The following is a 23,978-nucleotide window of genomic DNA, read 5'->3' as shown; positions in this document are numbered from 1 at the left end:
GAGGGGGAGGTGGCAGAGACAGAGAGCAGGGGAAAGAATGGGTGTGTATGGGTGTGTGCAAGACCCTCCTGCAGCTGGGGAGATGGGAGCCGAGCCACAGGGGGGTTGGCAAGAGAGGGAGACCACTCCCCTCACCCCTCCACAAAGGGAGCAAGGACTCTGCCTCAAGCCAGCGCTATGGGACCTGGGGAGGTGGATCGGGAAGGGGGGTGCCTCTGGGAGCCATGGGCTGAGGGAAGAACATGCTGCAATAGGTGGCAAGAGGGCAAGTCACTGAAAAATAGAGTGTGTGGGGGAACTGACGGAGAGAGCAGGGCATGTGGGGGAGGGGAGGGTGGGAGAGTCGTTCCCCGGGAAGGGACGTGGTTGAACATTTAATGTGATGGGTTTGGTTTTTTTAAGAGGTCTCATCCCAATCACTGAGGATGCAGCTTTGTCCCTTCCCCCAGTTAACTGTGCCCACATTTCTGTCACAGCCCTCTCGCTCCCTGGAGCAGGGGAGGGGCCTGTTCTCACTAGAAACGCTTGGCTGGGATCGCTACACCAGCATAGCTTCCACGTGCAGACGCACTTATACGGGCAAAAAAGGGCTTTTGTAGGTGCAGCGAAACGAGTTCTGTTGTATCTACACTAGGGCTTTTGCCAGCATAACTGTGTCAGTGCGGGGGGAAAAAGTCACAGCCCTAACCAACATTGCTGTAACTCTCTAGTCTAGACCTGCCTGGAGACACAGGCCAAGCGCAGCGCGTGGTCACAGCTTTGCCAGGTGGAGGCTGGACAAGCTGACGGAACGTGGCATCACCTGCGCCAGGGCCACCCCGTTTCCTCCCCCCCAGCGGCGTTGCCGTGCACCACGTACCCGCCGCGTTGCAGTTGCATGGCTGGCAGGCCGTCTGCCCATCCCACCGGTAGTAGTTCTGCCGGCAGCGCTCGCAGTGCGGCCCGTCGGTGTTATCCTGGCACTTCAGGCAATGGCCGCCGTGCCCCGTGCGCCGGTACAGCTCCCGGTCGTAGAAGCACTCGACCGATCGGCCGCTGCAGTTGCATGCTGTGCCAGGGGAGTGAGGGGGGGAAGAGCGAGAACGTCACAGGGGCCAAAACAGACATGGAGATGGAGGGGCTTGGGTCTCAATTACCCCTGGGGGGTGGGTGAGACAAACCCATGGCACTCGGGACCTCCACTGGGTTCCAGCCCAGGTCTCCTGGAGTGACCGGATGATGTGTTACCTCACTGGACTGCTATTATTATTAATATTATTCTGTATTGTTTGTAATCTGGGAGCACCAGGAGCCCCGTCATGGGTCAGGACCCCTTTTGGCTAGGGGCTAAGCACAGAACAAGGGTAGGCCCTGTCCCAAGAGCCCCCTTCCTGCTTCTGGGGTGCGGGAGGGGAATTCCCCATGAAAGGCCACACTCAGCTGTGCTAGTCCTCAGATTCCCCATGGTTTCTCCTTCAGTGTCTAGATGCTAAATGCACTGACAATCATCCGTGTGTCTGTCTATGACTGTAGGTAGCGCTCTTGCCTCTGAATCAACCTTGTTATCTGTTGAGCACCCGCTGGGGGCTCAGAGCAGTGCTACATCCAGGAGATCAGACCCCTGCCCCATGACGCTTATCGTCTTAATGGGATGGAAAACACAAAACATATGTCTGCCCTCAGAGAAGGGCTGATGTAACCGATGGGTAACCCCCTGGGTGCAGCATGGGCATCTTTCCACAGTGGCTGGAGCTGTCCTGCTAGAGGAAGGAGCTGTTCTCTTGCTGCGCCAGGGTGCAGGAGATGCCACTGCCCTGGGTCAGAACCAGGACCCTGAGCTGACTTCCCCCAGCCTCAGACGTTAGCAGCTTTTGACCACTGCCCACCAGGGCTGGATTCGAACCGGCCACCTACAGGGACAGGGCTCCCTGGACGCTAAGAAATGACTTTCTGAATGGCAGAGTCAGCCTGGTGAGCGAGGAGTGGGAGCTTCCTGGGAGCGCCTGCAGGGCCCTAAGCTCTGGTACTCACGGAGACACTCGTTGGCGGACTCAGCAGTTCCTCGCGCCCACGGCCGGTCCTGGTAGAAAGCCTGGCATTGCTCGCAGTCCACGCCGGTGGTGTTGTGCTGGCAGAGGCAAACCAGCTGGCCCACTTCATTGGGGGCACACTCATTGGCATGGCCGTTGCACTTACACCTGCAAGGGTGCCAAGGGACTGTCACTGTCAGGGTTCGGCTGAGCATGGGAGCGGTAATTAGAATGACCATTGTGCTCAGCAGACACATTCCCTCGGTAGGCTGGCCCAGCTCCCACGGACTGCAGGGAAGCCACTGACTCCAATGACAGGCTCACCCCTGGATTTGGTCCAGTTTGTGGTGGAGCCAGGGTGTTATTTCAAGGAGGTGAGCTACTCTAGAGCAGTGGTTCCAGACTGCTCTACCTCCTTCAGGAGTCTGATTTGTCTTGCATACCCCAAGTTACACCTCACTTAAAAACTTGGACTTTGGCTTTCTGCCATGGGCCCAGCAAGCCTAACACTGGCCCTGGCAACCCCATTAAAATGAATTTCCCCACAGTTCAAGAACCGCTGATATTGTATATAGAACAGTATAAACAAATCATTGTCTGTAGGAAATTTTCATTTGTACTGAGTTCGCTACTGGTTTTTATGTAGCCTGTTGTAAAACCAGACAAGTATCTAGATGAGCTGATGTGCCCCTTGGAAGACCTCTGCGTACCCCCAGGGGTACACGTACCCCTTGTCGGGAATCACAGCCCTGTGGCCCTGTGCCCTGTGCAATGCTCAAGTGTCCTGATTTGCCAACATACAGTGCAGGCCACAAATCTGCCACCCTGTCACCAGACCCTCCAGCGGCTTCCCAGGCATGACTCCCTCTGCCCACAGCTCCAGAGGGTCACTGGGAGGAGATAGCACGCTGGGAGAAAACCCCACCCCAATGGGGGAGTGACCTGGAGGGCAGATGGGTCAGGACCAAGAGGGAGGTCATGGGGACATTAAGGGAGCCTGGCCGCTCCAGAGCAGCCAGTGCGGAAAGGGTTAACAAAACAGAAAGATGAGAGAACAAGGTTTGGGCACAGGTAAAGCCCTGATGGGAGGGTGTTGGCTGGGGGGAGCCTCTCGCGCCTGTCAGAAGGAGGCTTCTTACCTGGGTGCTCTGCTTTAGGGCCGCGGTAAGTGGACAGGGTTAGGTGGGACATAAGAACATCCAGCTGAACCCAGCTGAGCCCAGCCCCCCGTGGCTCAGCCGGGACAGCTGCCTGCAGTACACAGGGGCGCGGGTTCTAGCCCAGCTAGCGGAAGGCAGGCTGAGCCGGCCGGCCAAGTGCACTGTAGTGTCTAGCCAGCAGCTGGTGAGTGCACAGGGATGTGTCTGAGGGGGCGGCTGCGAGGCCGGTTTCAGGGCCCCCAGGAGAGCATCGGGGTGTGGACAGAACAGACGTCACCCGCACGGGAGGAGGAGGGAACGCAGCACAGGCTGGGGCCATTTCAAGGCCACCCACCCCACTCCCACAGGCGCTCCCCAGCAGCACCCGCTGCGAGGTCATTTAGACTGAGGGTGGCCTGGTCAGACGCTAATGAGCTCCAGCTGTTTGGGACTGGAGTGTCAGACAAAGTCGCTGTGTGCTCCTGGCCTCCCTCTGCCGGCGTCTCTACTCGAGCGTGGGGAGCAGCTCTCTCTGGGCGACTGAGATGTTGACCCTGGGGATCTGACGGGAGCAGGGAGGTTCTGACAGTACAGCCTCGTTCCAGACACTCGAGGGGGAAGAGCCTGGAGGGCGTGATGTGCCCTGCTCCGTGGGAGTGCTCATACCCAGGACGCTCACTCGCAGCTACCGCAGGCCTCGCCCAGTTTGTCCTCCAGAAGCAGCGAACTCCACCGGGCTTTAGCAGGACAAACCTGGGCCGGCAGTGGCGGATCGAAATAGAGGATTCAGCTAAACCCTGCAGCAGTTCCAACGCTGTCCTCTCCTTCCTGTCAAGCCCAGCGACCCCAGGGCCAGCTGTCAGTACAAGCCAAGCAGGCGGCCCCTTGCCGTACTGCTCACCCTGCTGGGAGCGCACTGTGTTTGAGCAGGCCAAGGTTTGACCCTTTGGACACTGAAGAGGAGGATATTGGTGTCCTGGGCCTTCTCCCTCAGTCCCACAGGAGCTCAGCCTCCCAACTCTGCAGTCAGCCACGGGCCTTGGTGCCCCACTCATGGTCTGATCATGGTCACTGGCTGCTCTGCCCCACACAGAGCCTCCTCACCTATGGCCTGACCCCCTGGGGAGACCGGTCTCGGCTTTGGCCTGAGGGACCAGCTGGGAACCAGCAGGGGGCAGCTGAAAGAAAAGGTGAGAAAAGTGGGGGTTCTCCCAGCTGGGGAAGTGGAGGGGGGTTCTCCCAAGCATCCTGCCTGCTAACAGCTGGAGACCCCGCCTCTCATAGACCAGCCTCCCTCCCTGGCTCCAGCCTGCTTAGCCTCACCCACGCCCCAAAGCTCACGGACAGTCTGGCCCACATGACCCGAGGGCACAGCACGCCGAGTGGGCAGTGTCCCACCATCACAAGCCCTGTGTGCTAGCAGGAAGAAAGCTGGCCCCACTCCAGGGCAGGCGGGAGCCGGAGGCAGCCGCTGTGTTTGGGTGAGTTGTGTGTTCTGGCTGGTTTGCTAATCCCCCGAACAGGACTTTGTTTGGAGCTCACTCTGCGAAGGCGTAGCATGGGAGCCGAGGGTTTGTTTCTCCCACAATAGTTTTCAGATCCTGACTGGCAGCCCAGAGCTCCATGATCCAACTGCTTGGGCCGTGTAAATGCTCTACGCATTGAATACAAACCGTGCACCATATACAAGCAGGACAAAGCCTGCTCCACACATGAGCAGCCTTCCACAGCCTGTTCCCCTGCCAGGTCCTCTTTACTGGAGAGCCATCTCCCTTGAGTGCCTGCCTGCTGCCTCCTGAAGTTCCTCTTCCATCGGATAATGAGAACATCCATGCAGCCCCAGCACCTGGGAGCTGGTACTGGGGACTTTGGGCAGAGACAGAGCGACACGCTTTCTGAGTCCATTGAGATTCATGGGCTTTCTGGAGGGACTGGGAGGGAAGATGGCAAGTATAATCCCAGAAGCATAGGCCTGAAAAGGACCTCAATAGGTCATCTAGTTCAGTCCCTTGCAGAGGCAGGACTAAGTATTATTTAGACCATCCCCGACAGGTGTTTGTCTAACCTGTTCTTAAAAACTGCCAGAGATTCCACAACCTCTCCAGGTAATTTGTTCCAGTGCTTAAAGACCCTGACAGTTGGGAAGTTTTTCCTATTTCTAACCTAAATCTCCCTTGTTGCAATTTAAGCCCATTACTTCTTGTTCAGTCCTCTGCAGATAAGGACAATTTATTATCCTCTTTATGTACTTGAAGACTTATGTGTCCCCTCAGTCTTCTCTTCTCCAAACTAAACAAACCTAATGTTTTTCAGTCTTTCCTCATAGGTCAGGTTTTCTAGGCCTCTTAATAATTTCTGTTGCTTTCCTCTGGACTGTCTCCAATTTGTCCACATCTTTCTTGAGGCACCTTGCCCAGAACTGGACACAGAACTCCAGCTGAGGCCTTATCAGGGCAGAGTAGAGCAGAAAAATTACTTCTTGCATCATGCTTGCTGGACTCCTGCTAATACAGCCCAGAATGATGTTCACTTTTTTTGAAACAGTGTTACACTGTTGACTCCTGTTTAGATTGTGAGCCACTGTAACCCCCATGTGCAAAATAGGGACTGCGCTGCTTAAACAAGGGGAACTGGAGTGTAAGTGCCTCTCATCTGAGGATCTCAAAGGGCATTAAGTCTCCCATCCTCCCTCTGTACCATCATCTCCATTTTACAAATGGTGAAACTGAGGACCAAGGAGATTAAATGGGTTGTCCCGATCACATCTTCTCAGAGCTGGAGGCAGAACCCAGGAGTCCTGACTCCCCATCCCATGCCTTAATCACAAGAACACCCCTCCTTCCACCTCTTCTCCTCATGCCCCAGCCACGCCTTACCTGCCGCCGACCGAGAAGTCAGAGATGGCATAATAGTAGGACTGCAGCACCTTGGGATCCTTGAAGATGTCGTCCCCAAACGTGTTGAGCCGGTTCAAGGAGATGAGCAGGTCAGTGCCGGTCACCCACTCCTGAGGAATTCAGGCCACAAAAGAGCTGTTGGTGAGTGGCCCAAGCAAACACATCACCCTGTGGGGGTTCAGCAGCCCCTTTACAAGAGGGAGCAGAGGCAGCAGAACCATCCCACACCATCTTTAGGCACCACCATGTGTATAGTACTAAGTCCTCCCCTTAATTAATCGAACCTTCATGCTGCTTAGACACACACGTGCACATGCCAGAAATCGTGCAGTCCAGGTGTGGCATGAACTGGTCTTCTCTCCATCAGCACCATGTCCTCCCGTGCAGAGGGAGGCCCTGAAATGTTCTCCCCACTTGGCTGGCAGCGGAGAGGGGCCCAAGACCTGACATTGGATCCCAGTTTCAAAATAGCCAATGTTTTGGGAACTTTGGGGGATTTGACCCATTGAGATGGAAGGCGCTCAGATGCCCCGGTGATAGGTGACCTAATGAATGATGGATACATTAGATAAAATTTAGGATCCAAATGTCTTCAAAACGCAAGTGTGTTTGGACCTGAGATTCTGGTCCAGGTCCATTTTGGGTCACTGCTGGTAATGGCTGGCTTTCGATTGGTTTATGGAGAACAATTTTCCTCCTTGCTCCTGGGAGAATGTGTGTGATGAGGACTTTGCTCTGTGTCTTCCCAGGGCACGAGGGCAGCAGGCACCAGCGGGGTCACTCTGCAGCTTCTCTACTTCTCCCCCACCCCTTCATCAGAGACCTCCGTCCTCTGCACAGAGCTGGAGCAGAAGATCTGACATTTGTAAAAATCATCTCTCCGAGGGATCCAGTCAGGAGGAGGTTCGCTGAGGGAGCTGCCACAAAATCAGATGCTATAAAGCCAGAGACTGGAACGTTAACGTTCCATGAGAGAATTGATGGGAACTGAAGGGGATGTTCTGCAGCCAGTGTATAGGGTGTATCCTCTCCACTAAGCCCCCTGAGTATGGGCTTTCCACCACCTTTGAGTCCCTTTGAGAGCACAGTGTGGTCCAACCTTAGGCCTGGTGCCTGGACACAACCCTAGTTCCCAATATTGGTAGCAAAATGAGAGAGAACCTTAGACTATGAAGTTGAACAAAGACTGGATGTTTTGAGTCCCAGGGTATGTCTACATTGGAATGGGTAATTTCCAGTCAAGTAGACATACCCACTCTAGCTCTGATTGAGCTAGTGCACTAAAAACAGAAGTGTAGCCATGGTGACTGAAGGGCTAGCCTAGGCTCTCGGACTGCATCGTACGGGGCAGTTGGGCCATCCTGCCACTTATCCACCGCAGCCATGCTGCTATTTTTAGTGCACTAGTTCAGGCACAGCTAGAGTGGGTATGTCTACTCAAGCTGGGAATTACACCTTCCAGCTCCAGTGCAGACCTCCCTATGGTGTTGGGGAATGGGGTTAGCCAACGAGAGTCTGGAAGAACTGGATTAAGGCCAGCCTAGCACGATCCATTCCACTAGGGTGTTGGAGGTTAGTCGCCATGGGCTTGGTGGATCAGAGTTTGGGCCAACTGAGCATGGTCCATCAGACCCCTATAAATCCAGCTCAGGCACATATTGCACATCTGTACATTCACACACACACATACACTCACATCGGAGCAGAATGGAACTAAGAGCGGAATCTCTCTTTTTATCTCACCAGATATTTCTAATGTGCGTGCCCCCATGGGACCTGAGCGCTAACGACATTGCAGCTCTCCAAGCACAGTTCCCAATGCCAACTCCCCTGAGTCACCCGGTCTACTGGCCACACATGGCCACCTCCAACCCTGAGCCCAGTACCTGTAGCACAGGGCTCCTGTCAAAGCTGTAGGCGCTGGGCCGGCCCTCCAGGGTGGAGAAGGCCACGTTCCCTCCGCTCAGTGGGGAGATGTCGCTGAACTCCTCAGTGCAGAAGGCCACCTGCTCATCCTCACCAGGCCGCAGGTACTGCCGCTCTTGCTTCCGGTAGGTCTTCCCACAGGAGGCGCTGTAGTACTGGTATGGGATCCAGGGCCCGTCCACACGGCTGCGTTTGTAAATAGCAAAGCTCTCTGGCCGGCTTGTGTGAAACTTCAGCCGCACATAGGTGATTTCATAGGACTTCCCTGAAGAAGGAGGAGAAGAGAAGGCAATGTAGTTAGGTGCAAAGAGCTCACCCACAGCCTGTACATCTCTCTTTGGGTACCACCAATTTCAGGAGCTACAAATGCTTGCAAAAAATCTGCTGACATAGGTCATTCATGCTATGGGGTAACTGACTTATTGCCCATGCTAACCCCATATGTTGTGCCTTGAGGAACCTGTGACCTGTACTTCTAAATGCAGAGGTGTAACATTATCCCTGTGTTACAGCTGCAGAGACTGAGGTTCAAGAGAGCTGATGAAGTGATTTTTCCAAGGGAAAGGAATTACTGGAGCAGTTGGGGATAAAACCCAGGAGTCCTGAGGCCCGCCCTGTGCTGTAGATGTTCTGTGAATACACAGAGGACTTCAGGTCTGTCATTCTGACACTCTTCTTACCAGTACAAAATTCACACCCACATTTTAAATGCTAGAAAAGGGAATGTTTTACAGAGAAGCTACCCCAGAGGCATGAGCCATCAGAGCAGGTCCGTCCCCAATTGTCGGGGCAGGGATGAGCAAATGCCTCCTCTCCTGGACACGCCTCACATCAACACCAGGCAGGAAATTCTTGCTCACACGGATTCCAGTCGCACCTTGGATTCCCCTGGACAACACCAGCTCATAGTGACCCAGCCAGCACAGTGTCCCTGACATCTTCTGCTTTTGCTGTTTAAAGCAACACATTTATTTTCTCTCCCTCTGTTTCTCTTGACGGATGTAGAGATACGTCAGCCCAAAGACAGCTTTGCAGCTGCTCTTCCGGTGCTGGTTCATGCCAATGATGGGAAGGAGGACGCTGAACATTAAAAAGCCGCCAATCCATCCAGGTCAGAGGATCAGAGCTGGCACCCAGACAAGACACTCACCTTCTCAGGTGCCAGCTGAAATCCAGCCTAGCTCGAGGTCATTGCCATCCAATAGATGCTCAGTGATCTCTGCAAAATGGGTTTGCTGGGTCTCAAGCCAGATTCCAGCAGACAAGCATCCCACGCACACACAAAAAGGCCCAATTTTGAGCTCACTCACACCCGTATGAGTCAGGAATAAACTTCACTGAAGTCAATGAGCCAGCTCCTCAGATGGTGAAGTCAATGGAGCTACGCTGATTTACAGCGGCTGAAGAGCTGATCCAATGAAGCTAGACTGCTGTAAAACCAGCGTAAGGGAGAGGAGAACCAGGCCCACCATCACTGACTGGCCTCCTCCAGGGTAGGGTTAGGAAAAGATCTGGAGGACTCAGTGGACCATGGAGACTCAACTCCCTTGTTGGCCTTTCGAGTGAAGGTTGACACCACCCGCTGACGGAGCGGCATGCGGAGGAGGCTGCAATGAGGATAAACAGAGGGGGTTCCAGGCCCTCAGGGCAGTTGATCCACCACTACAATCGCTTATTGAAAACATAAGTGAGAAAAAAGAATAAAAATATCAAACTGCTTAATTGCCAGAGACAAAGGACTGGGTCCAAATCCGAGAGCTGGTTCTTCCATAATTATACCACTATTGATAGTACAAAACAATCCCCTACAAGGTTTTAACTTTGTTGGAAAAGATAATGAGTCCGGAATGTCAGATGGGTTATTTGGGGACTAAGAAAAAACAGCCTTTAATTAGACCCATATGAATTATGTTGGCTACGGGCTGTGACTTTGTAAGAATGCTGTCGGGGAGTGGAGCTAACTCAGGCTACCGCCGGGCTGCAGAGGGAAGAATCTGCCATGGATCAGAGCCGTACAGCAGTGGCCAGATTCTTGTTTGTCGTCACAGAAACTTGACTACTGTTTGCAGTTCTGTCTTCAGGAGAGATTTGCTGATAACCTCGCAAGGAGGCAGCAAGTGTTAGGGGAAGGTTGACAGCAACAGCTCTGCCTTGGAGACAACCCCACCCTGTGGGGTGACTCTTGCAAGGTGCTGAGTGCTGAACACCCATTGAGTTCAGTGGGAGCTGAGCACCGCTGAGGATTGGGCCCAGCATGGCTGTTGTACCCATACTCTCTCTTCTCTGTCTGTTCTGACTCTGCGCTTCCTCTGTGGTTGCCTTCCACCCTCTGGAAGCTTTCTAAATTGATCCTAGTGGGGGCTCTTTATCCACGGCTGGGTTCTGTGCTCACTGACCTGCTTCCGACTCATCGCTCTTGCAGATGTACCTACATTTCACCAGCGAGAAATAATGCATTTCTAGTGTCTTTTGTGAGAGTTCCTTAGGTTTGGTGGGTCTCAGTCTAGTTCCCAGGGAGGCATAACACAAACCACCATGACAACTAGCTCTAACTGGTGTTCTCTGCGGAGGCTCAGGATTGGCCGGGGTGGGGCAGGAGACCTCCCTCCAGGTCCAGATTGAGGCCACGGTGGATAAAATTGGATGATGAAAAATAATAATAAAAATCAGATTTTTTTGTTTAATTTAAATACAGTTTTATTTTAAAAAATAAACCTATTTAAATTTGAAATTATGACAACACATGTTATGGAGTAAACTTACTATGATTGATTAAAATCATGTAAATTAAACTTTAAAAATTAATATTAGGCAGTACATGTTTGCTGACAAAGTTTTAGGCAAAAGTCAAACCACTGAGCTGGTGGAAGTCACTGTCTCAGCACCTGGAACCACAGTTTGTTGAAGTGCAAAACCAGCTTTTGACAGTATTAGCCTCTTCTGCAGATGCAGTGAGAATATTTTCTTCATTTCAGTTTATTCAACTTGTTCAGCTCAATGACTAATTAATTCAAAGTCAAGAAACTGAGTGAGAGTTGAAACATTAGAAAAATTTGTTTTCCTCTCCCAATTTATGAATGAAAGCGAGAAGTGAGGGGATGAGATCTACTAGTTCTAAAATCTTGAAGGACATGGTGATCAGAAAGAATCTGCTTAATTCACTAACTACAGATAACACTTCCTTTGTTTAATAAGTTAGTTTTAAATGCAAAAGATGTTTTGATTAACTTTTTTTCTTGTGCATCCAGCACCTTGAAGGCTTAATTTAACTAATTTAAAAAAAATTAAGTGTTTTTGTGCATTTAATTTAATTTAATTTCAGTTTCTCTCCAAACAGCTTGATGCAAATCATTAGTAAAAAAAAGAATTCTCACCTAGTAAATAAGAAATGCATCAGTCACCATTTCTAACAATAAAAAAAGTAAAAATTGCAAATCTGAATACACGTATGTTAAGCTATAAAATTGCTTAAAGAGATATGTATAGATATAGAGTATTGTCCTGGTTAGCAAAAAAGCAGCGCCAAATTTAGGCTAAAGACTATATTTAGTTGCAAATCAACATGATTCAGTGGTTACCAACCAATGAGAATCAAGTCTTCTTTAGGAAGAAAAAAACAACTAAGTATAAGTGCAAATCAAGATTAAAAATTGATGGTTTAAATCAAAGTTTCCTCCATGCTGTTTAAATCATGATTAAAAGTGGTGATTTAAATCAATCCACCCTTGGCAGAGGCACACTGGACAGGCAGTGCTGGTGAAGCTTGCCTTGATGATGCTCAAACCTTGATTCCATGTAGGACTCCTGAAGGTCTTTTGGGTGGAATTCCAGACATGTTGGGTGGGTTTATTCCCAGACAGGAAATTCCTTGGGGGCGTCTACCAAAACAACAGGGGGTCACAGCAGTCAATGCGCAGAACAATTTCCTCTGGGAGGGGAGCTAGTCTCTGCACTGTGTCAATAAACAACCATTGAATGACCCTCATAGAATCAGCTTGGATTCCAGCTAAGTAGGACATGGCGGTAGCAGCGGGAATTGGAGATCCCCGGTTCAATCTCCAGGCTATCAGATTAATAAAAGACTGCACATCAGAGAAGGTTTTGGAGTTTGCTCTTGGTCCAAGACACTGGGATAAAATTAATGGGCCAGACTCTGTTCTCATTACTCTCGTGAGAATCTGTGATCATTCGTTTGACTACAGACGTGGCTAGCACCAACAAAAATTCTGGCACATAAGGATTTTCCTTTAGTAGCCCAGCAGGGGCAGAGGGGAGGGAAGAAGTAAAAGAACTGACATGCAGCAAACGTTGTGTGCACAAGGAAGAAAATGAGCACCGCACGCTGCACGATGTGACGGTTAGAGGAGGAGAAAGGGAGACAGGACTCCTGATTCTTTTCCCAGCTCTGCTGCTTACTCTTTGGGTCTTAGTTTGCTTATCTGTAAAATGAAAAAGATCCACCAGGCTGGGAGGCTAAATTGTTTAAGTCAGTAAAACTATTTGAGGTCTCTGGATGAAAAGGACTATAGATGGGCTGAGCATTATTGTAATATATGAATGTCACATCCACCTACACGCTCAGCAGTGCCCTCAGATTGAGAAGCCACACATTAGTCCTCAATGACATGAATAGTTGCTACACAAGGATCCATCCCTAGGAGTCAAATTGGCTCCTCCTTCCTCCTCTTAGGCATGGGGAGATGTTTCATAGATTATAAGGAGGGTGTTAAAAAGTAGCTACTGAAGCTAGACATTTTTAAATCAACAGGTCCAGTTAACTTTCATGCAGGAGTTTTAAAAGAGCTGGCCGAGGAGCACTCTGGCCCATTAATGTTGATTTTCAATCATTCTTGGAACACTAACGAAGTTCCAGGGGATTAAAACAAAGCTGCTGTTGTGTCAATATTTAAAAGGGTAAACAGGAAAAGCCAGTCAAAAAACAGGTGCTACAGGACTCAGTTAATAAAGAATTAAAGGTGGGTAATATAAATAATGCTAATTAACATGGGTTTATGGAAAATAGATCTCAAACCAAGTCATCATCTTTTCTGATGAGATTACAAGTTTGGTTGATATACAGGTAATAACAGCAGTGTAATATACTTCATTTTCTGTAAGGCATTTGACTTGGTACAACACACCATTCTGATTTAGAATCTAAAACAGTACAAAAACATGGCACAATTAAATGGATTAAAAACTGGCTAAGGGATAGGTCACAAAATATAAATGTTAACCAGGGAATAATCAGGTGTGTTTCTAGTGGGGTCCTATGCTATTTAACAAGGTAATTTATCAATTACCTAGAACACATAAAATCATTACTAATAAAGTTGGCAGATAAAGACTGAGGGAGAGGTAAATAATGAAGCGGACAGGTCACTGACACAGAGCAATCCAGATCCCTTGGAAAGCTGGGTGCAAGCAATTATGCATATTAATAAGATCAAATGTAAAGTCACATCTAGGAACAAAGAACGTAGGAGATACTTATAGGATGGGGAACTCTATCTTGGGATGCAATGATTCTGGAAAGGATTTGAGGGGATAATCAGCTGAACATGTGCTTCCAGTTTGATGCTGTGGCCAAAGGGCTAATATGATCCTTGGATGTATAATCAGGGGAGTATCGAGTAGGAGTGCAGAGGTTATTTTACCTCTATGTGGCACTGGTGTGACCACTGCTGGAATACTGTGTCCAGTTCTGGTGTCAATAGTTCAAGAAGGATGTTGTGGGGTGGGGGAAACTTGGAGAGAATTCAGAGAAGAACCACAAGAATAATTAAGGGATTGGGAAACATGCCTTATATTGAAAAACTCAAGGAGTTCAATCTATTAAGTTTACGGTTAGGGTTAGCTCTGATCCCCTGGCCTGGATGGATTGGCTGCTTTTTAATGTTTAACAAAGAGGTTAAGAGATGACTTGGTCACAGTCTATTAAATACCTACATGGGGAAGACACATTTGATAACAGAGGTCTCTTCAGTCTAGCAGACAAAGCTATCACAAGAGCCACTGGCTGGAAGTTGAAGCGAGGCACATTCACAGGGGAAATAAGGTGCAAAAGTTTTTTTTACCAGTGAGGGTAGTGAGCCGTTGGGACAACTTAACAGTGGCTGTGGTGGATTTCTCATCACTGGATTTTTTTCAAAGCAAGACTGGATATTTGTCTAAAAGATTCGCTCTAGTTTAAGCAGGAATTAGTTCTGGGAAGTCTTGGGTCTGTCTGATGCAGGACATCAGACTAGATGATCACAGTGATCCCTTATGGCCTTACAATCTATGAAGCTGTAAAAGGAAAAACCGGTTTTATGGAGGTGGAACGAGTGCTTCTCGGCTCCTCCAGCGTCGCCTTTCATCCCAGGCAGGAAGCCCAGTCCTAACTTCCCGGCGATTCAGAACAGATGTCTGCCTGCCTGTTCACGGGGGGCTGGGAAAGGAGTGACCTCTCTTGGAAACAAGCTGCTCCTGTCTCCCTCCTCCCTTAACCCCCACTGTTCCCTTAGGAATCAGTGGCCACAGCACGAACCGTCCACCCTGATGGCTTTGCAGAAGCGGTGCTATGGACTACTTCCATTGGTGCATTGGTGCGTGTCCCCGAAGAGTAGCCCAAGCTAAACAGAGACACATCGTGACAGCTTTTGGCTGTTATTATTACTGTTTATTATTTGTTTAGCTCTGACAATGACTCTCTGTAATCTCTTGTATTCAGAATGTGGATGGCAGGATATGAAAGAATGAAAATATTTGCAGAGCTGGCTAATTGCCAGGAGAGTTTATATAGCAGGGAAACCTTTTACGTTTTATTTATAATAGAAGGCACGAGCCCTTACATTTTAACTGCTGAAAAAGTGGGACCGTTTTAGAATATCTGAAATCTATGGGCCAGATCTTCAGTTGGTGGAAACTGGCGTAGCTCCATTGAAATCGGAGCTATGCGCCTTTACACCAGTTGAAGACCTATCCTCTAGGAATCGATTCACCACGATGTTAGTCTAGTTTTTACACCCTTGGAACTGCATTGAAGTCAATGGAGAGACACGGTACTGTAAAACTAAAGGAGAACATTGCTGAACCAGGCCCATAATACACAGCTTTAAATAAGAAGCACAAGCGATCATACACCTTCAACCGTTGGTGACTACTTTGAATACCCGAGTGTTATTGCCTATACAGAACCCCATCTCTTTTACACACCCGTGCAATACATTTAATTCAACATATAACTCTACGGAAAATAGTGATTTTTCCCTATGAGAGAAAAAGGGGCATGTTGTTACCACATTGGACTGGGAGTCAAAATTATTGTGACCTACTCTCTGCTCTGCCACTGATTGACTGTGTGGCCTTGGGCAAGTTGCTTCACTTTTCTGTGCCTCGGTTTCCTCATCTGTGAGCTGGAGATCATAATACTGACGGTTGGCACAGGAGCTGAATGCAGCTCCACTAGTTACTCCTCCTAAAGTGCTATGAGATCATGGATGGCAAGTGCTAAAGAAGTGCAAAGACTTAGGATACAGCCTATGATCCGTCCACAGGTGTTTGGAGGCTGGACAAATGCAGCTGGCAAACAGCAGTATGGCAAAGGCGTCTTTGCCTGTTCGGGACTCACACGCCTTCTGGATCACATTAGCCTATTCAGTCGGCAGGGCCCTATGCAGCCTGCCCCCTCCTCACCGCCAGAAACAAACCCGGCTTTCCAGTGCCCTGCCCCACTTCACTATGGGCTCAGCTATTTCTAGATAGGTTCTTATCTGGTTCCCATCACCGCAGCGCCAGAGAAACGCACTGTCTTTAACGCATTTATCCTCCCAGCACCTGAAAGGCAGGGAAGTGCTGTTATCCCCATTGTATAGGTGGAGAACTGAGGCACGCAGAGGCTAAGGGTACGTCTACACCGCAATCCGAGGGGTGACTGCAACATGCACACATGCACTAGCTTTAATCCAGTTGCATGGCTAAAAATAGCAGTGAAGACGAGGGCGCACAGGCTGTACAAGCCTGACCGGGACCCTGGGTACATACTTGCATGGTTGGCCCAGGATGGGCCATCTTCACCGCTCCTTTTATCCACAGTAACTAGTGTAAAGCCAGCATGGGAATGCCTGCGTGAACTGCAGTCACCCCTCTGATGGCGTGGGCCAACGTCACAGAGTCATAGAAACGCAAGGTTAGAAGGGACCGCCAGGGTCACCTAGTCCAACCCCCTGCCAAGATGCAGCTCACGCAGGGAACGGTGGAGTGGGGGACTCAGCCTGGCTCTCCTGGCCATCCTGCCTCCCACAGGTCCCGCTCGCATTTTTAATCTTATCTATACATGTGTTTGATTTCGCTCTCTCTCAGGGCAGGGAGGACAATCCTAGATCATCAGACCAGCCAACCTGTCTCTTCTCTTCCAGGGCCTTCTCTTTCCAGCACCCCTCCATTCTGGGCCAGCTCCCTTGGCGGCAGCAGTTTCCCTGGGAAGGGTGGTTCTGGTCATGCTTACCCAGGTGCAGGGTGATGTTGACAGAGTTGGGGTGCTGTATCCCGAAAGCCATGGACTGGCTCTGCCACCAGGTGCTGTCCTCCTGGCTGTGGAAGTCGGTCAGGTAGGTGGCGTTGTGGTGGAGCAAGGGGTCTCCCGCGTCGCAGCGGTGGCACAGCTTGGTGGCGTCCCGGGCTCCCATCTGGAGGCAGTAATCCTCGGGCGGGGAGCCGCACGTGTTGGTCGCCCACACCTCCCTGCCGAAGGCTGCATTCTCGAAGGCGGGCGTGCAGCGCTGCGCCCGCCCCTGCGGGTCGTAGCAGGAGTCCATGCCTGCTGCGGCAGGGCGCAGCCCGAGGGACAGCAAGGCCAGGACACACAGACAAGGAACCTGTGCCATGGCGAGCCTCAGAGGACACTGAGCTTCCTTCTCTCAGTCACAGCCTCTGGAGACTCTGGCAGGTCCCTCCTCCTTTGCCAGAGCAGCCCCGCTCTCAGATCCACTCGCTCCAGGTTCCATCTTGTGGATGCTGATGGAAATGCCAAAAAACGGGCTTATTTTTAAATCCAAGGCAACATATTTACCTTCTGTAGGCCCAAGATTCCCGCCAGGGTCTATGGAGGCTTCACTGGACGTGGAGTGACGGAAAGAGGCCACAGCCCCTCTTCTCTCAGGAGCTATAGATGCCAAGGGATACCCCAAAAGTGCCTGGTCCTGGCTGTGGTTGGGGTGCACCTAGAGTTTCAGCACATCCTTGGAAGCCCCTATCCTGCCACCTCCTGTCACCCCCATCCTGGTCTCCCCACTGTGGGCCTTTGTGACAAAGCACAGGGCCGGCCAGAGAATTCTGGGAAGGGACCCCCAAACCCGACTCATTTTACATAAAGGGCGTATGGGCCCCCGCTGGGAGAATAGGGCCCAGCAGTCTGTTCCCCTCAGCCCAGTGATGGCTCTGTAATGTTTCACATCCCTCACATTTTCCAGGCTCTTTGCAAGGAAAAGGGCTAGAAAGAACCTTTTCTTTTTTTTACATGAAAACGGAGAATCTCCCTCTATTTCTTGTTGTGGGGGAGACTTTGGGTGTCACTGAGCCCAATGCCTAGCTCTGCCTTGGCTCTCACACCCCCAGCACCGTCAGCGCTCCCCAATCCTGACCGGGGGCATCCCTGCTGTTCCAGTTTGGGGCTTCCCGCATTGTTTTGCTTGCAGGGACCCCCTCACTCAGACACCACCTTTGCCCTAACTTCCGGCACCCTTGTTATTCAAGTGACGCCAACCGTGCTGAACTGTGTTTTGTGATGGCCATGCTCTCTCCCACTGGGGACTGGGCTGAGACGCCCAAACTCCTCCTCTCTGGTTTCCCTCAGGAAGGCAAGTTTGGGGTGCAGGACTCCAGGATTCCCATTCCCTCTTGTGAGACTGAGCAGAGCAGTCAGAGGGCTCCAAGGCCCCTTTCCCCAAACACTTAAGGAAGCCTCCGGGCTCTGAAGAGTTGTGAGGTAACTTCTTCTTCTTCTAGGGAGGCTCAGACTTGAAAAGTGTCTCCAGTAGGTGGCAGAGACGGATCATTGTTAATCCCTGTCTAGTTACTAGCAGGGAAATGCTACTGGGGTGGGATGGAGGTGCTCAGAGGAACAATAGGTCACCAGAACCGGGGAGCAGGAGCCCAGGGGAGTTACAAGGCACGCCAGGCCGTGATTCCCTGAGCAGCTTCTCAGATAAAAAGAACATTTTGCTTCACCTGCCTTTGTGCTACACATTTCTGATGAGTTCCTCACCCAGTCGAGGATTTAAAACCAAGAGGTGAAAGGGCTGCACTGTAGGAGGGGTCTCAGCCCTAGAGCACCGGCCCCGGGGTGAATCAAAATGGTACTATCCTGGCCAAACACTTGCTACTCAGCACACGCTGTGTGGGCATGGGACATGGGAGGTTCAGATTGAGACCAGAAGAAGCCTGGTGTCCATCAGCCAGTGAGCCAGCACTGAGAGCAGACTCAGCCGATGGGGGAAGCACCCACATCATCCCCAGGCTGCATTCACTACGTGAGAGTCCTGCATCCCATAGCAGCTGAGGTCTTGTCTTGTCACATAGTTACAGCGCTGTAGCAACAGTCGTGCGAATGCCTACCATAGAGAAGCCGCACTCACGTAACCCAGTCCTTGCACTGGAACAGCTTATTTTGGTTTGCAAGTCATGGTTCATTCTGGTGCACTGCGTGTCCGCTGAGGGGTTGAACTGGGACACGGGCACCTACCGCGGTTCAGCTACTCCTGTGGCTAAATCCCCAGTGGAGACGAGGCCCGAGACTTACCTCCAGAACCCAAGGGTCCCCAGCCACTGACTGAAAGGAGCTGCTGGCCTCTGGCTGATTTGCTAGGAGCTTGGCTAGGCTTCCCCCACTCATAATCCACCACAGGAAGCCTCTGGACATTCCTGCAGGTTTCAGGTTTTTTGTGGAAAAGTCCTACAGAAGTTACCAGAGAACAGTTATTTTAGATAAGTCTTTGTGGCCCACACTGGGATTCAGTAGGATGTGTCACAAAATATGGGAAAAGTCTGCATTTTCTGTTGCATTCTATGTGTTTTTAAGAGCAATGTCTACAGAACCTCCTGGCTGTTAAATTCGATATGGCTTGCCATAAGGGTGCTGATGGAGAAGTGGGTGCTGAGACACAGAGTAGCTGAGGAGACAGACACTTTGATGGCCACGGACACTTGGTTTGGCTCATGCATCTGTACTGCTATTGGACAGCGTAAGCCTCCCCATGGGGAAATGACAGCATCAACTCAGTCCTGCTAAGAGAACTTCACTCCCAATGCCAACCACTTCAGCACCTGACTCCAGTACATAAAGCTACCTACAGCCAGGCAGGCGTGAGGCTGAGGCTGCGATTCCAACCTGAACAACCCGCCCACCCCAGCTGCCAGCGTCCCCAAATGTTTTTGAGCTTTGCAGCACATACGTTGTATCTTCTACCCTGGAGTACACACAGCTCAATGTTTACCTCTAAAGGTATCCAAGGCCCATACACAATTCTACCAATGCACCTCCGTCACATCCAGGACCCACCTTCTATGCTGAGGTTGCACAGTTCTGCCAATGCACCTCACCCCAGACCTGCTCAACCCCACTTATTCCATCCCAGCATCACCACGCAGCTCTGTCCATGCACCTCATTCCAGCCCCGGAGCACCCCCAGCTAGCCTAGCCCTGGGCCTCCACGCTGCTTTGCCAAGACATCTCAATCCCATCCTACAACATCCAGCTATTACAGCCCCTCACCCTCCAGCTTGTCCCTTGCAGATCAACCTTGACTTTCAACACCCCTTGCTATGCCAGGCCTAGACCCCCCTCCATTCAGTTCTGCCAATACACCTCGGTCTCAACCTTCAAGAATAGGGTCAGGGAAGGGAAAGGAACTGGATGTTGGCTGAAAGAGCATAGACTTGATGGAGCTGCTGCTAGACCCTTCAAGAGCATGGGGCCAGGCACTCTCCCTGAGGAGATCAGGAAGTGTCCAGCCTTTTCCATTTTCAGGCCTCACTGCAAGATTCATCTCTTCACCAATGCGTTCCCTGAAGCACCAGAGCAGAAGAAAACCCATCAGTGCACTCAGAAATAAATAGAAGCCAATGGCCAAGGCAAGGAGTAGGACAGAGAACAGACTGTCCCTTCTGGACAAGCTCTCCTTGCTTTTCCAGAATCTATTTCAGTTACCCACAGCAGTGCTCCCTGGTTAGACTAACTCGCCCTTAGAAGCACTCTGGAAAGGTTCTTGAAACTTAGCCCTTATTTATAATTTAAACTCCCTTCCTCGCCTTCTCTTTTGTTCTTATTTATTTATTTTGGTCTCACAGCTTCTCTCTCAGCGCTGGGGAGAAAGCACTGGAGACTAGCTGTGAATTACCAAGGTCTTAGGGAGTCCAAAAGCCGTTCCCACAGCACTGCAGTTTCAAAGGCTCATTAGCATGTATCGACCCAAGTTCTGACAGCTGCAACTGAATCCTCAAGGAAGGGAGAGTTCCCAGTGCTGAGAAACTTCACATCAGCTGCTCATGGCAAAATGGCCTGTAGCAAAGCAGCTGATGTTTCCCTTTGCTCCATTTTTTTCTCCTTTAAATAAAAAGTCATTTTCGTCCCATGGATAATTTTTTTTTTTATTGTGGAGGAGGGGAGTGGGAGAATGGGATTGTTGGTGAGCATGAATTCTCCACAGAAAGGAGGCTGTGCCGGTGGAAGGACCCATTTCCTTCAGTGCTGGAGCTGTTCAAAGTACATTGCTAGGGGATTTCTGGCCCCAGGGAATTGAGACAAGGGGACTGCTAGGAGGCCAGATGAGGCGGGGTTGAAGCTGATGGAAAGGGGGGGCAGGGGGGGACGAGGGAAGCTGGGGCGTGTGGGGCGCATGGTGCAGTGGGATGGGAGGAGATAGGATCATGGCGGGGAAGGAAGAGGGTTGGGGTGAGAATGAGGTGGGGTGGGGTGGGAGAGCGTGGGATAAGCTGAAATCAGTGATGTGGGGTCAGATGGGGCTAAGAAGGGGCGGGTGAGTTGAGCTGGGGGGTAGCAGGGCAGAGAAATGTGAGCAGCCAGACCAGCAGTTTGGGGGAAGGAGGCTGAACAGGCAGGGGGGTTTCTCCTACCCTCTCTCTCTACCACATTCCCATTCCAACAGCTTCTCTCGCAGCCAGTGCCGGGATGGGCCTTCTGACCCTCACTGCATGGGTCCAGCTAACTGACTGGCACAGCGCGCCCTAAGAGCGGAGCTGGGGGGCTGTCCTATTTCCAGCCCCCCAGAACGAGCACACCCTACGTTCTCCCAGAGGCGCATCCTCCACGGAGCACAGCCTTGGTCAACCTGCGCTCTCTGCTGTGTGCACGAAGCCCCGACACGGGCGTCTGCCTCCCCTATACACCTCACTCCTCCCAGCTCCGCAGCATAGACCGGCCTGCACACAGACAGCAGGAGAGAGGCTCCGGGCTGGACCGCCATGCTCAGGGAGGGAGGATGGCGAGGAAACCAGAGCGTAAGAATTGAGTTGAAGAGAATCTGACACTTTACCCACCCACTGCTTATTATCAATGCCACCCAGCCTGGGCAGGACCTGGAAGAAATGACACGAAATATAAAAGCTGGCCAGCTAGGAGTGGGCCCTGCAAGAGCCCTGGGGCGGTGGATAGATTGCTGCCGGGTGCCCTGCGGGAAGGGGATCTGAGATGAAGGGGAGGGGCAGGGAAGAACTACTTCTCTTTCTTCCTCGCAGTGTTTTGCATGACTCTGGATATTTGGGAACAATTTTTGCAGTTTGTCAGGGCCTCTGGGTGTGCTCCGTGCTCTCTCAGGCTGGCACGTTATTGCTGAACAGAGCGGTCTGGGTCCAGGAGGGGATGGGGGAGGCTCCCCCAAATGGAAAAAAAAAAGCCGGGAAGAGAAATGCAAACTGTCAGCCAAGCAGCTGCAAGAAGGGGCCTCTGCCAGGGAGTCACTGACACCATGGGCACTTCAGAAGGATGACTCTGCCCAGAGCCCCTGGAGGCTGCAGCAGTAGCAGCCAGAGAGCTGCCCCTTGGCTGGAACAAGGCAGAGCTGCTGAAGATGAGCACCCAGCGCTGTGTCCAGTGCTGTCCAGAAGTGCTGGGCACAGGCTGTTGAGCTGCTCTCTTCCTGGCCCCTGCAGCTGCTTCAGGCCCTGCTGGAAGTGCGCACAAACCTTCTGTGATCAGTGGGCCTGGTCCTCCTTTACAAAACATCCCCACCCCTTTACCCACTTTGTCTTCTGCAAAAGCACTAGGGAGACTGAAAGAGCAGCTCCTGGTGACGGTACTGGACTGGGATTCAGGAGATTTGGGTTCAATTCCCAGCTCTGCTACAGACCCGCTGTGTAACCTTGGGCAAGTCTCTGCGCCTGTTCCCCTGCCGAAAACTGGAGGTGACAATCCTTCCTCTCTTCCACCATTCATCTGTGGTGCCTAGCTTGATCGTAAGCAATTTGGAGCAGGGGCTGTTTTACTGTGTATTTGTACAGAGTCTAAGCAGGGACCTTGGTTGGGCCCTCTAGGTACTACCATAATACATACAATAGCAGGAGAAGGACATTTTTGTGCTACCCGCCAGTACAACAGCTGGGCAGCGAGAGTTGTTGCTAGCCATGGATCAGTGGCTGGTGGTGATGGCCGTTTGTGGACTCAGGCGAAGACGACATTACTGGTTTAGTTTTATGGGGATACACAGATGAAAGAACCAGTGAGTCAGGCCAGTGCATATGTTGAGATCGGTTTTACTTTATCCAGGTAAGGTGCTAGATGAGACTCTGAATGAGAAACCATTGCAATGCAGGAAGGCAAAGAGGCAAGTGCCAGGGCTGTTCATAATGACGGTGCTGAAGGATGCATCTGCCCAATGGCATAACAGCCGGACTTGCACTGAGTGCAAAAGGCAGTATCGTTCACCTGCGCAGATCCAAGGGAGCAGAACATAAAGCCCTTTATTAAGGCCCACTCTGCTATTACTGGATGATAAGTGTGGCTGCACGCGATTTACACTGGAAGTGACTGGACGTTCTACCAGCAGCGGGTCTGGGCGATTTGCAGCAATGGGCTGTCACAGCTGGCCAAGAGAAAGGAAAACTTTGACATGGCTGAAAGTGCGTGATGATTTATCATGCCACTGCTGACTGGCAGCCTGGCAAGGGACCATGGAAGTGTCCTGGAACGTGCTTCATGGCTCGTCAGACACACTCCGGTTGGCACCCTGGCAGAGAACTGTTAACATGTTCCCAGAATGGGCTTTGTCAGGCACTGGCTGATTGATTGGCATGCTGGCAAGAGGCAGAATCTTTTACATGTCCCAGAGAGAACTCCACCGTTTGTCAGGTATCCGGCAGACTCTTGGAGAGAAAGAGCATCTCCAGAGACCCTTTTTGCCAGGATCCTGCTACAATTATAAGTCACAGAAAAAGCAGTGGAGCTGGCACACAGCTTGGTAACCAGCAGAGCAGTTTTCCCTGCTGCAAGAGCAGTTCCTGCCAGGCAACTCCACTTTGGATGCCAACTGAGAAGTCATAAGAACATAAGAACGGCCAGACTGGGTCAGACCAATGGTCCATCTAGCCCAGTATCCTGTCTTCCGACAGCGGCCAGTGCCAGGTGCCCCAGGGGGAATGAACAGAACAGGGAATCATCAAGTGATCCATCCCCTGCTGCCCATTCCCAGCTTCTGGCAAACGGAGGCTAGGGACACCATCCCTGCCCATCCTGCCTAGTAGCCATTGATGGACCGATGCTCCATGAATTTATCTAGTTCTTTTTTTAACCCTGTTATAGGTTTGTGCTGCAGCAGGGGCCGCTCTATGAACCATGGCAAAATTGTTTGCCTGCTTTCCTCAGGGCTATTCATGTCGTGCCTGGGAGTAAACTCCCTGGAGCGTGTGGTCCTGTTTTCAGTCAGTAATCACACTTACAGCCCCTTCAAACGACAACGGCTGGCTTCAGCTTCGACTCGGCTGATTGGAGAAATAAGCTTGAGCCAGGGGGAACT

The 23,978-nt window shown here is 51.1% G+C and overlaps 1 protein-coding gene across 1 annotated transcript in view; it reads right to left on the bottom strand.

The window, feature by feature from the left end:
• LAMC3 (laminin subunit gamma 3) overlaps nucleotides 1-16,867 on the bottom strand; it is a 43,879-nt gene extending 27,012 nt beyond the window's left edge. Inside the window, exons 1-5 of the mRNA XM_044993018.1 lie at nucleotides 16,460-16,867; nucleotides 7,932-8,236; nucleotides 6,025-6,155; nucleotides 2,011-2,177; nucleotides 860-1,048 (exon numbers count right to left, since the gene is read on the bottom strand). Coding sequence (XP_044848953.1) covers nucleotides 860-1,048; nucleotides 2,011-2,177; nucleotides 6,025-6,155; nucleotides 7,932-8,236; nucleotides 16,460-16,838 — 1,171 coding nt within the window. The 5' untranslated portion in view covers nucleotides 16,839-16,867. The remainder of the gene's footprint in view (nucleotides 1-859; nucleotides 1,049-2,010; nucleotides 2,178-6,024; nucleotides 6,156-7,931; nucleotides 8,237-16,459) is intronic.
• Between the last annotated feature and the right edge of the window lie 7,111 nt (nucleotides 16,868-23,978).

Source organism: Mauremys mutica, chromosome 18 (assembly GCF_020497125.1).
Source record: "Mauremys mutica isolate MM-2020 ecotype Southern chromosome 18, ASM2049712v1, whole genome shotgun sequence".
Lineage (NCBI taxonomy): Eukaryota > Metazoa > Chordata > Testudines > Geoemydidae > Mauremys > Mauremys mutica.
The sequence above is the reverse complement of the archived record's forward strand: the minus strand, read 5'-3'. Positions and strand labels throughout refer to the sequence as shown.